Raw genomic sequence first — 12,828 nt, 5'->3', positions numbered from 1 at the left:
ACTACCTGCCTGCAAAATATTTTGCCCAAACTGTCTTCCTCATTTCCATTAATTTAATAACCAATAAATTATTCAAAAGAAACAAAGTATTTTTAAATGGCATGCTATTTTTCCTGGATTATATTTTAACCTTAGTTTTTACAAAAATAGTTTATTGGTTTATTAATATACTTTGGATTTTCCAAAAATGAAAAGATTAATATATTGATTTATTAATATCATATACTTTTTCCTATTGTACCAGTCTATGAATCCTTTAATTCTTTGAAAGGTCAAGGTTATCCTGAAGGTTGAAAAGGCAAGGTACTTGACGGTGCAAATCTTCATGTTATATATTAATGATTTGGATGATGGGATTGAAGGCTTTGTGGCCAAGTTTGTGGATGATACGAAAATAGGTGGAGGGGCAGGTAGTGAGGAGAAAGCAGGGACTTTGCGGAAGGACTTGGATAGGTTGGGAGAGTGGGCAGAGATGTGGCAGATGGAATGAAAGTAAGCATGCAGGTAGAGCAGGCAGTGAAGAAAGCAAGGGGATGTTGATCTTCATAGCAATAGGATTTGAGAATAGGAGCAAAGAGGTCCTACTGCAGTTGTACAGGGCCCTGGTGAGACCGCACCTAGAGTATTGTTTGGAGTTTTGGTCTGCTAATTTGAGGAAGGACATTCTTATTATTGAGGGAGTGCAACGTAGGTTCACCAGGTTAATTGTGGGTGGTGGGATTGACATATGATGAAAGAATGAATCGACTGAGAGTTGGATATAGCTCTTAGGGCTAATGGAATCAAGGGATAAGGGGAGAAAGCAGGAACGGGGCACTGATTCTGGATGATCAGCCATGATCATATTGAATGGCGGTGCTGGCTCAAAGGCCTACTCCTGCACTTATTTTCTATGTTTTTATAGTGTAACAAAGTGTGAAGTCATGCATTTTGGTAGTAGGAATAAAGGCGTAGATTATTTTCTAAATGGAGAGATAATCCAGAAATTGGAGTGGCAAGGGACTTGGGAGTGCTGGTACAGGATTCCCCAAAATAATCTTCAAGTTGAATTGGTAGTATAGAAAACAAATGCAATTTATTTCAAGAGGGCGTGCATGCAAAAACAGGGATGTAATGCTGAGGCTCCACAAGGTGCTGGTCAGGCCGCATTTGGAATATTGTGAGCAATTTTGGGCACTATATCTGAGGGATATGCTGGCTCTGGAGAAAGTCCATAAGAGGATTACAAGAATGATCCCAGGAATGAGTAGGTGAACATTGTGATGAGCGTTTGATGGCACTGGGCCTGTACTTGCTGGAGTTTAGAAGAATGAGGTGGGACCTCATTGAAATGTACAGAATAGTGGATGTGTGGATGTGGAGAGGATGTTTCCACTAGTTGTAGAGTCCAGGACTAGAGATCATGGCCTCAGAATTAATGGATGTTCATTTAGGAAGGAAATGAGGAGGAATTTCTTTAGTGAAAGGGTGGTGAATCTGTGGAATTCTTTGCCACAGAAGGCTGGGAGGCCAAGTCAGTGGATATATTTAAGCCAGAGAGAGATAGATTCTTGATTTGTACAGGCATCAGGTAATGGGGAGACAGCCGGAGAATGGGATTAGGAGGGAGAGATAGATCAGCCATGATTGAATGGTGGAGTAGATTTGATGAGCTAAATGGTGTAATTCTTCTCCTATCACTTATGATCTTATGACTAGAATGAAATTAGTAGAAATTAATTTTAATTTGATTGTACAATTTATTACGTACCATAGTAAATGTAACTACACTGGATTAAAACTGACTGAGTCATAAGCATAGATTGTTTTAAAATAAGGATAAATAGAAATCATGTTCATTTAATTGTTAATTTTGAGCAAAGTCCATTTTGTTCTTAATATGCCATTTCTTCTATTTTGTAAATGTTATTACTGACATTTGTTCAGGCATTCAAGTAGTTCCATCCTGATAGCAATCCGAACATGCCACCCCAACGGTATCATTCTGATGTATCGAGCTACAATTGGAGGACGCAGGAAATTCTGCACTGAAGACGATCTGTCTGAATTTCCATAAAACACCTAGGGGAGAGAAAAAATAATCCTATAAAGTTGAACTAAAACAATAATTGAAATCCAAGCTTTCTCGCATGGATATACCTTCCAGGAGAACTCTTTCTGGTAAACAAGTACCCAGTGGGTGAACCTTGTTTCCTTGCCATATGTAATGTTAGTACTTCTAAGCTGTTAAGGGGATAACAGTAATTGTCATCAGCAACCATGGTTTGTTTCATTTATATCACCTTTTAATATAGAACATTCCAAAATGACTCAAAGGATCAAAAAAGGCAAATTTAAAGTGCCTTGAAAGAATTTAGAAAAGTTTGGGGTAAGGGATGCCAACGCATAGGGCTTGATAGCTAAAGACAGTCACTGATAATGGAGCATTCAACAATGAAAATGATCAAAAATACAAAAACGAAGAAAAATGGGTATGATGGCAGATTTGTAGAGCCGGAGGAGAATATGGAGCAAGTGAGAGGAGAGATGAAGGGGTTTGATAATGGTGAGGTTATTAAAGTGAAGTATATCCCCTGGCGTATTGCTGGACCATGTTCCAGTACTTACTCGATTGTTTCCTGTCTGATCTTTATAGTAAACCCAGTTGAAGGTTTCACCAGATCTATACTGTATGCTGTACTTTGTCATCCATTCATCAGCATCACATCGTCCTTGTGTAATGATCCCAGAAATAACTCCGATTTTTTTAAGATCAATCTGAAGCCATTGCTGATTGTCCTGGTACATTGATAACCATGCACACCTGTAACATTGAAGAAGAATGAAATCTATGGGAGAAAAATATATATTGAAAGATAGAACAAGCCTGGCAAGTGGATACATTTTTTTGATTAACAGATGTTTGGACAAAGACCAGGGATATAAGCAGCAGACATGATGGCTTGGAATATTCTTTAAAAGTTCATTGTTCTACATTTATTTGCCTGCTGAATCGACTGTCACCTCGAATGGGACTTGGGCTACAACCCTTCACTGGCAGGCTGGTGCCCAACTGATTGACCAGGCCCTGCACTGCTCAAGGCCTTTCTAATCATCAGCAACATGCTCCAAACTAAGCATAATTTTCTAAAAATTAAAAATTAAACTATATAACAAAAATGCCCCACAACAATTTAACATACTTAGATTAACAAATCCAAATTATTGCTTGAGCCCATCCTATCCATCTTTGTGGAAATTAATTGAATTTGGACTGATTTTGCCATTTTTTCATATGATGAGCTTCTTTATCCACCATTTGTTCTTATTTTTAAAACTGGTATTCAAAATAAATGAAAGACAAAAAAAACCTTACACTTGCATTGCATCATCTGTCCATCGTTTTATCATCATTTGAGAAGAACTCAAGCAATTCATAAATTGGATGTGAACCAATTGACAAAATGAGTATCACTCCAAAGAGGCAAACATTTCAAAATTACAGGGAGAGATCTCAAATGTGGTTGGGGTGAGCCAAGTTTCTGTGTCCACAATTGTTCAGCAAGGATCTGAAACCAAATCACTAACACCCAAGAGGCAGGTAGGTGCGGCCACAAAAGGAAGAAAATGCCAAGAGATGAGGCCTTGCTGATTTGGAGAAGTAATAAGGATCATAGAAAGATAGAGCGAAGTTCTGAAGAAAAATGTAAGTTTTATGTATGAAATAATTAATTCTGGATGATGTGTTTTTACTTTGGAAGATCACTTCATTTGCTGATTACATAGGTTTAGTGTGTTCAAGGAGATCTTGAAATGGGAATATCCATTGCTGTTTGAACAAGTACAAAATACAGTAAAAAACTCATAACAAACCATGGGGGCGGGGAGGGTGAATAGTGTCTGTTTCTGCTGATTGCTATAAGGGATTACCGAATAATAGAGCATCGTATAAGTAGCAGAAACAAAGAACTACCAATGCTGATTAATACACAAGATGGGAACAAAGTGCTGGAGTTACTCAGCACCTCATGCAGCATCGCTGGAGAACATGGATAGATGACGTTATGGGGCAAGACTATTCTTCAGACTTGGTTTGGAACTGGGCCTGGAATCCAGGTGAGTGAATGGCCCCGGTGTGCTAGCGGTTGGGGGAGAGGTGAGAATCAATGGAGTTATGGTTCCGGCCCGTGGGCGGCAGGTTGGCGGTGGCGGCAGCAAGCACGGCCTGGAAGGGGCTGAGGAAACTGGGCTAGCGGTGATGGACAATAGGTCTAGCCTGGAATGTGCTGGGGAGACGGTGTGGGCCAGCTTTGGCAGCCAGGCCTGGCATAGGACAGTAGGTCCGGCCCGGAAGTGGCCTGGGATGGTGTTGGTGACCCATCCTGGAAGCAGCCGGGGAGGTGGTGCAGGCTGAAGACGGTGTCAGCAGCCCGGACTGGAGGTGAAAGTCTAGGACTGGCCTGGAAGCAGCTAGGGATGGCATCAGCAGCTGGGCCTGAAGATGTGTATCGAATGCTGCTTGGTCCACTGTAAAAACAGAATGTCTCTCCAACTTTGTATCTCCTACAATAAGACCACCAGTTTGGGGTATCAGTAAAAACATGGAGCTATTTCACAATGCAATGACGTAATTATTGATTCCAAGAAAAAACATAATGTCTTGAATAGACTATTTGGTTGGTCTGTTACACACAACTGATCATTGGCATCTACCACAAATGTTGTGCGTCATTATTAGAATGGAATGATGATAGAAGTACTGAAGGGCAAACATGGGCTATCTCTGCTAATGTGCCATTCTTGAATGTTTTTCAGAATGAGTTCCAGGTTGCCTGCCAGCATCTGCTGTAGCCACAATGATCACCATTAAACAAATTGGGAGTTGACACAAAATGCTGGAATAACTCAGCGGGACAGCAAGCATCTCTGGAGAGAAGGTATGGGTGACATTTTGGGTCGAGACCCTTCTTCAGACAGATATCGGGAGTGGGTTGGGCAGAGATAGAATGTAGTCGATGACAGTAAGACTGGTGGGGGAAGGGGGAGGGGATGGAGAGAGGGAAAGCAAGGGCTATTTGAAGTTAGAGAAATCAATGTTCATACCGCTGGGGTGTAAGCTACCCATATGAAATATGAGGTGCTGTTCCTCCAATTTGCGCCTGACCTCTGACAATGGAGGAGGCCCAGGTCAGAGTGGGAGGGGGAGTTAAAGTGTGGAACAACCGGGAGATCATGTAGGTTAAGGCAGACTGAGCGGAGGTGTTCAGGGAAACGATCGCCGAGCCTGTGCTTGGTATTGCCGATGCTCTGCCTGCCTCTTTGTAGGGTATGTCGAACAATCACTGTTCCAGGCGTACACTGGCCCTATCCCCAAACTCTACCTCCGCTACATTGCTGACTGCATCCGTGCTGCATTCTGCACCTATGCAAAACTCACTGACTTCATCAACTTCATGACTAATTTCCATCCTGCACTAAAATTCACTTGGACCATCTCTGATATCTTTTTACCGTCTGGATCTCACCGTCTCCATCGCAGGAGACAGACAATTGACCGACATCTACTACAAACCTACTGACTCCCATAGCTATCTAGACTACACTTCTTCCCACCCTGCTTCCTGTAAAGACTCTATCCCCTACTCCCAATTCATCCGTATACGCTGCATCTGCACACAGGATGAGGTTTTCCATACTAGATCATCGGAGATGTCCTCATTCTTTAGGAAATGGGAGTTCCCCTCTTTCATTATAGATGAGGCTCTCACTACGGTCTCCCCGATATCCCGCAGCTCCGCTCTTGCTCCCCTTCCCCCATTTACAACAAGGTCAGAGTCGCCCTTGTCCTCTCCTTCCATCCCATCAGCTGTCGCAGACAGCATATAATTCTCCAATACTTTCACCACCTCCAACGGGATCCCACTACTAGCCACATCTTCCCATCTCCTCAGACCATTCGCTCCTCAGCTCCCTGGTCAACTCGTCCCTTCCCACCCAAATCACCCCCTCCCCAGGTACTTTCCCCTGCAACCACAAGAGATGCAACACCTGTCCCTTTACCTCCCCCCTCAACCTCATCCAAGGACACCGACAGACTTTTCAGGTGAGGCAGAAGTTAACTTGCACGTCCTCCAACCTCATCTACTGTATGCACTGTTCCAGGTGTCAACTTCTGTATATCGGCGAGACCAAGCGCAGGCTCGGCGATCGTTTCACTGAACACCTCCGTTCAGTCCACCTCAACCTACCTTATCTCCCGGTTGCTCAGCACTTTAACTTTCCACTCCCATTCCCAATCTGACCTTTCTGTTCTGGGCCTCCTCCATTGTCAGAGTGAGGCCCAGCCCAAATTGGGGAAACAACGCCACATATTTCGCTTGGGTAGCTTACACCCCAGTGGTATGAACATTGACTTCTCTAACTTCAAATAGCCCTTGCTTTCCCTTTCTTTTCATCACCTCCCATTCCCAGTTCTCCCACCAGTCTTACTGTCTCCGACTACATTCTATCTCTGTCCCGCCCACTCCCCTGACATCAGTCTGAAGAAGGGTCTCGACCGGAAACATTACCCATTCCTTCTCTCCAGAGATGTTGCCTGTTCCGCTGAGTTACTCCAGCATTTTGTGTCTACCTTCAATTTAAATCAGCATCTGCAGTTGTTCCCACACATTAAACAAATTTATCTGCTTGCTGAGAAGTTAAAACACTAAATAGTGCAGTTCACACTGTTTATTCACCCAGTCATCAATTAAATGATCTGGCTGCAAAAAGATAGTCAACTGTTTGCATCAAAAGTAATAGTTGCTGGTTAATCACACATTAGAATCCTTGTACTTATTTTACCTAGATATCCAATTTAGCTCATGGGAAATTGTTCATCAGGAAATTGACGAAGATTACCATCATTTGAGCAGACCTCGGGTTAAAAATCTGTGCAATAACAGCTGTGCGGTTTATTTCACAAACTGAACCAGCTTAAGACCCTAACCAATGGGTCCACCCTCTCAACCAAGGCAACTAGCAAAGGAATATTGTACAGGTTTGTTAAGGCTGTACATAAGAAAAATGCATAGTATTATTTCCAAGTCTTATACCATCTGAAATTGTGTATTCATAAAAGTAGTACATTTTATAAAACATCGTGCAAAAAATAGTTCGTTTACCATGTTTTAAAACTGTCAATGAAATGAGTGAATTTGATGAGCCAAATTACTGTATTTCATGGTTTTCATTTTCAATTGGGAAATTTCCATTTCACTTCATGATGAATTAGAACAAAAACTGCAATTAAATGGAGAGAAATTTCCTAAATTTCCAACAATATTAAAGCAAAGATTGAATAGGATGATGCAAGATTCTGTCACGTGATTACTTACCCAAAACCCTGGCTGTTCATTCTTGCTTTGTTTGACATCCACGAAGAATACCATCCTGTGTAATGATCTTCATTGGAACAGCTTATCTGATCTTTTGTAACAAGTCCAGATTCAAACCCAAGTGCTCGGTGATAAGGACACTCTGTAAAACCAAAGTAATTTATAAGTAGTGAAAGTTTTTTTTCTTGCAATGTTGTCCTGATTCTTAATGTAAATTAACTCATTTGCAGGTAGGTAATGTTTCAACAATATCTTGTATTTGTACAAAAGTGGCCAAAAGATACAATAACACACAAAATTTGATAACAAGCCAAACATGGATATTGCAGGATAGATGACCAGCCAAAGGTTTGGTCAAAGAAGTAGGATATAGAGTCAGGATGTTTACACAAGCAAAAGGATCAAACCATTGAAGGTACGATCACCACTGATGCAATATTGAAAATCAGATAAAACCCGATGTAGTAAACTCAGAGATTACTGGGGAAAAAAGAGAATGTTGGTGGGAAAAATAAAATAACATTGGGTCAGGGCACCTTAGGTGGGCTGTGAAAGTTTTCCACCATTTTTTCCATCCTTCAAAAAGGTTGATGGGAATCCAACAAAGGTGAAAGAAAAGAACTACTTAAGCAAAAGTGAAGCAGAAATGACTAGCAGGAACATTTGACATTTACAGTTTGAACAAGAGCCATTGGTGTAGTTTAATCCCAAGATCTTTAACAAGACCAGAAATTAATTCTCAGTTCTCTCTTTGTAATATTATCTTCACTAGACCTCCTTTCTCACCATTGTTTTTGGCTCTTTTCCTCCTGCAGCAAGTCTGTGTTCACACCAGTGATGGCCTGAGCCAGTATTTTTAAACTTGGGTTGATACATGAAGTTCAGCTTTTCTTTTGAACAGTTTTCAACACCACATCCTCTTTGCTTTCAACTTTAATTTCTTTATTTTATCCCCACCAAAACCAATTCGCAACCAGCCAAGCACCTGGATCTGTCTGACTTAGGCCAAGTTAATAAAAAGATTGTGCAATTGTATTGAAGGTCACCAGTGAGTTGTGTTGCTGAGGATTCAATTGGGAATATCTTTTTTGACAAATCTTGCAGCATCCCTTTCACATGAGACATAAGAGCTCGTCCTTATCTGAATGTCCCTGGATAACCTAATGTTGTCTGGACCGAATTGCTCTTACAAATTTACGGAGAATCTGAAGCTTGTTAATTTTGATCAGTGCTGTTTCACTTGTGCGGGTGGCAGTGACAGATAATCTATTTAATCTTCAATGATGATCAATATGTATCTGAAGATCGCATTTAGAGAAGATTAACTGGTGATCTAGACCACTTTTCCTATCATCACTACATTTAAATAAAATGTAGTGATAGATGCCAATGGTCAGTTCTGTGTAACAGGCCAGCCAAATAATCCATTCAAATCGTCAGATTTTTTCTAGGAATCAATATTTAATTTGATTACACAGTTGCATTATGAAATTGCTTGTTTTCAGAGTAAAGTTCAGCTAGATCTTCAAGAATACTCCCCAAAATTGAACTGTGCCTTTTAAAACCATGTTAAACTGGCAATAGTAATTCTTACCTGGCATACAGTCTAGAACTGATGGTCCTTGTACCATTCTCTCAGTTCTGTTAGGTTCAACATTGCAATTACATTTGCAAGTCTTGTTACACGACTGATCTTCCTTTTCTCCCTGTCATTCATAAAGTACATGAATCTTAGGCCGTGAACGCCGCTGGATGATTTATGTAGTTAATTTGCTTTGAACATCCTAAACATTGTTTTTGTAAAATACTTTCAACACAGGGTCCTGCTGCAATAGATTATGAAATTTGGGAGTTTAGCAAAGAGGGGGGATCAAACAAAGAGGGAAGAAAGAATAACCCCGATATGTTTCTAAAAAAATGAGAAACTTGTGTTTAGAGAGCAGGAAGAAAAGTCATAAAGGGTAAATAATGGACGACTAAAACTGAAGTGTGATGTCATAGGAAGGCAAGGACATAATTGCAAGAGGTCGAAAGAAAAGGTGGAGGAGCAAAAATGAGAGGCTAAGTGTAAAGACCAGGAGAATGAGAAGGGATACCAGCAGCATTATAGCACAAAACATTTGGGGGAATAGTGTTGATTACAAGGTGGCTTTATAAGAAAATTTTCGGAAACAATATATAAATAGTCCTATCAGAGAATCTCTTAGGAAGTGAGGACAAAGTTGAAGCAAATATGAAGGTTAGTAGAAGCCATTCCAGTGGGCGGGACAGACAGGGTTAAGACAGGGAGCATGGAAGATCTGATAGGCTAAACTTCATTTACTTTAATGCAAGAGGCCTCGCAGGTAAGAGATGAATTCAGAGCATAGATTGGTACAGGGCATTGTAATATGACAGTGATTACAAAAACATGCTTGAGGGATGGACAGGAGTGTCTGCTCAATATTCCAGGGTATCAATGCTTCCAGCATGGCAGAGGTGGAGGTAAGAAAGGAGGGAATTGTAGTATTGTTTAGGGGAAACATTACAGCAGTCCTAAGAGAGCATATATAGGGTATATAGCCAACGTCTGTTTCTCGTGCTAACGGTTTCTAAAGTAGCATAAGCTGAAGGTGAGAGAAGGGAATTTAAAGGGGAACTGAGGGGTAAATTATACTTAGTTTATCTCTGGATTGAGCTGCCCGAGGAGGCGGTGGAGTCAGGAACAGCAACTGCATTTAAAAGGCATCTGAACAGGTGCTTCAATGAGGGGCACATTAATGCAGGCAAGTGGGATTAGTGTAAATAGGCATGCTGGCTGGCATGGACATTATAGGTCAAAAGGCTTGTTTGTATGCTAAGATTTTATGACTAAATGATAACACAGAACAATGTGCGTGGATTGTTTGGTGAGTGTTTAAGTTTGGTCTCTAAGCTGGAGAAATTATTTAAACTAATACCAGGAAACTGTCTAATATATTGAAATAAATTTAAAGCTTACTTTAAATTATTGAAATATAACAATAAATAATTGTTAAATAAAGTCCACCCAATTAGATAAATAAAATAGCAATGTAAGATATAACAGGGCAAGTTATTATGCAGGAGTCTGTGAATGCTGATACTATCTCGGGCAAATACATGTACAGGAGATATCTCCATCTTGAATCTCTATTCAAAATCAAAGATAGAATAAAAATTAGAGACACTTTGAAACTTAAAGGAGAGGAGGGATTTTGGACAATGTTATCATGAATGCAGTGTAGATGATGCCTGAGTTGTGATACTTATCAGAGATTAATAAAAACAGTAGAATAAAGAAATACCACTATTGGGAAACAAAAATAGAATCCAAGTGGGTAGAATAAAATATGTTACAGGAGCAATCAGACTGGCATAGAGATTACAGATACGTAATAACGACAGAGAAATGCAGATGAATTAGGAAATGAGTAAAGAAAATAGAATAATAATCTTCAGGGATTTCAACTACCCTGTCAGTAAATGTAAAGAAGTACACAAAAGGAATAAAGGAATGGAATTTGAACATTATATTCTAGTTCCTTTTCAATCCAATAGGGAACTGCAGTAGGTCCCAACAGGATGCATTTGCTTTAATGAAATAATGCAAATAAAAGTAAAGCGGGGAACATCTGGACAAGTGGTCATAATTTAAAATGCTTCAGGATAATACTAGATTAAGATATATGTATGACAAAAACACATTGATTGATTGGAGGAAAGCTGATTATGAGAGTATAATGGGAACAATGCTGGCAAACAATATTATGGGATAGCAATGGTAAACATTTAAATTAGCAGTCAACAAGAAAAATTCAATTCCACAATTCAAAAAACAAACAAAATGATCATGGGACTTCACAGTTGAATAAAGCCACATGACAATCATGAAGGAGCATAATCAATAAGAGACATGCATTGTGTGTAGACAGCAGATTTAGAAACAAAAAGACAACATGAATAATTAGTTGAAATGGCAAAAAAATAATTGGAAAGGTAAAGAGGAGCTATGAACTGATGGGGTTATGCTGATAGATCGGGATTAGAAAAGAAGATTCAAATGAAGCATACACACTAGAAAGGACAATTTGGGCTGAAAAGCATGTTTCACTGTGGTATGTAGTGCATAGTATGAAATAATCCTATATAATCTTAGCCTAAACAACACGACAAGACTGATTAAGCAGAATAATGAAAATGGAATGTTTTGTAAAAAACTAAATTAATCAAATCTTTACACGCTCATGTGATAATACATAGATTATCAGGTGTGGGATCATGTTTAAATAAGCCTTTTTAAAAATAACTTATTTATCCCCCAACCAACACAGTGAATAAATCCTTCTGTTGGACCAAATGAAATTAACAAGATATAATGGTTGGTTATAATTACTATTTTGTTCTCAATTACCAATTGATCCAGTATTTAAAACATCTTCCCTCTAATCTATACTAAACTATATAAGAATTAAATAATTTTAGATGATTATTTAATTAGTTTGCCTATTTTAAGAAATAATGGCCAAAACAATGCTTTTGAAGGATAATCTTCTAATGGCAAATTTTGCACACAAGGATTACATCAAAACATTTGCTTAAGATAAACAATACTTTAACATTTTGCTAACATTATGCTGAACCCCATACCTCAGTGGCAGAAAGAGTTGAGAAAGCTTTTCCAGGTGGATTTTGAGAAGAATTGAAAAAGATAGATCAAAAGACAGAATCTAATATTTTCTCAAACACAAATGCAATTACTTTTATTTAATATTTTAATAAAATGACAAATCAGATAGGACATTGAACTAGTCTATTACATACTATTTTGTAAGGTTTTTCCTCACTAATTGGAACTTGTACATATTTTCAGTAATGAATCCTGGAGATCTAATCACTGAAGTCACTGAAGAAATATCACATCTTGGAAGTAACTCGAAGAACGTAATGGGACACTCGCACTTATGTATCAAAAAATACTAAATGGGTAAAAATATAATTGATAAATTCTGATATTTTGAACAGTTTTTGATGAACTTATCTTAGTAGAAAGTGGTCAACATACCTTCAGACAAGAACAGAATGGAAAACAGGATGCTTTCTACCTTCATCTTTTCAAGATTATGCACACAGCAAATTGAAGCACTGCTCTAGATCTGGAAGGATTATCTTAATTCTCCACGTCAGCGTACTTCATAAGAATCTTAACCCTTATTGCTTCTTAGCTCCTTGTCCTTATTTCATTATTTAGTCTTTTTTGAGGCTCACAGAAAAGATTAATGAGAAGGAAAATTACAGCACTGTTACAATTTCTTTGGCACCTTTCAGTATCCGAGGATGCCTGAAATACTTGACAACCAATTCAACATGCTGCAATGAAGCAACATGGCAATATTGAAATCTGCACACAATAAGTGGTGGAAGAAAATAACTGCAGATGCTAGTACAAATCGAAGGTATTTATTTCACAAAATGC

General features: G+C 39.1%; 1 protein-coding gene across 1 annotated transcript; it reads right to left on the bottom strand.

Moving 5' to 3' along the window:
* Nucleotides 1–1,242: 1,242 nt before the first annotated feature.
* Nucleotides 1,243–12,470, bottom strand: LOC144598558 (retinoschisin-like). The gene is made up of 6 exons (XM_078408737.1): nucleotides 12,418–12,470; nucleotides 12,003–12,028; nucleotides 8,950–9,061; nucleotides 7,356–7,497; nucleotides 2,608–2,803; nucleotides 1,243–2,061 (listed from the first exon to the last, which is right to left on the bottom strand). The coding sequence occupies exons 1-6, from the start codon at nucleotides 12,461–12,463 to the stop codon at nucleotides 1,909–1,911; spliced, it is 675 nt and encodes a 224-aa protein (XP_078264863.1). The 5' UTR covers nucleotides 12,464–12,470; the 3' UTR covers nucleotides 1,243–1,908.
* Between the last annotated feature and the right edge of the window lie 358 nt (nucleotides 12,471–12,828).

The sequence above is a fragment of the Rhinoraja longicauda genome, chromosome 12 (assembly GCF_053455715.1).
Source record: "Rhinoraja longicauda isolate Sanriku21f chromosome 12, sRhiLon1.1, whole genome shotgun sequence".
In the NCBI taxonomy this organism is placed as follows: Eukaryota; Metazoa; Chordata; class Chondrichthyes; order Rajiformes; family Arhynchobatidae; genus Rhinoraja; species Rhinoraja longicauda.
This window is presented reverse-complemented; position numbering and strand designations above follow the sequence as displayed.

Bases quoted from the DNA above. Each gene is read 5' to 3' on its own strand.
- LOC144598558 (XM_078408737.1), bottom strand. From the start codon at position 12,463: ATGAAGGTAGAAAGCATCCTGTTTTCCATTCTGTTCTTGTCTGAAG. The intron at 9,062-12,002 runs GTATGGGGTTCA...TATGAATGACAG, and splicing joins CAACTCTTTCTGCCACTGAG to GGAGAAAAGGAAGATCAGTC. The intron at 2,062-2,607 runs GTAAGTACTGGA...TCTCTCCCCTAG, and splicing joins ATCAGACAGGAAACAATCGA to GTGTTTTATGGAAATTCAGA.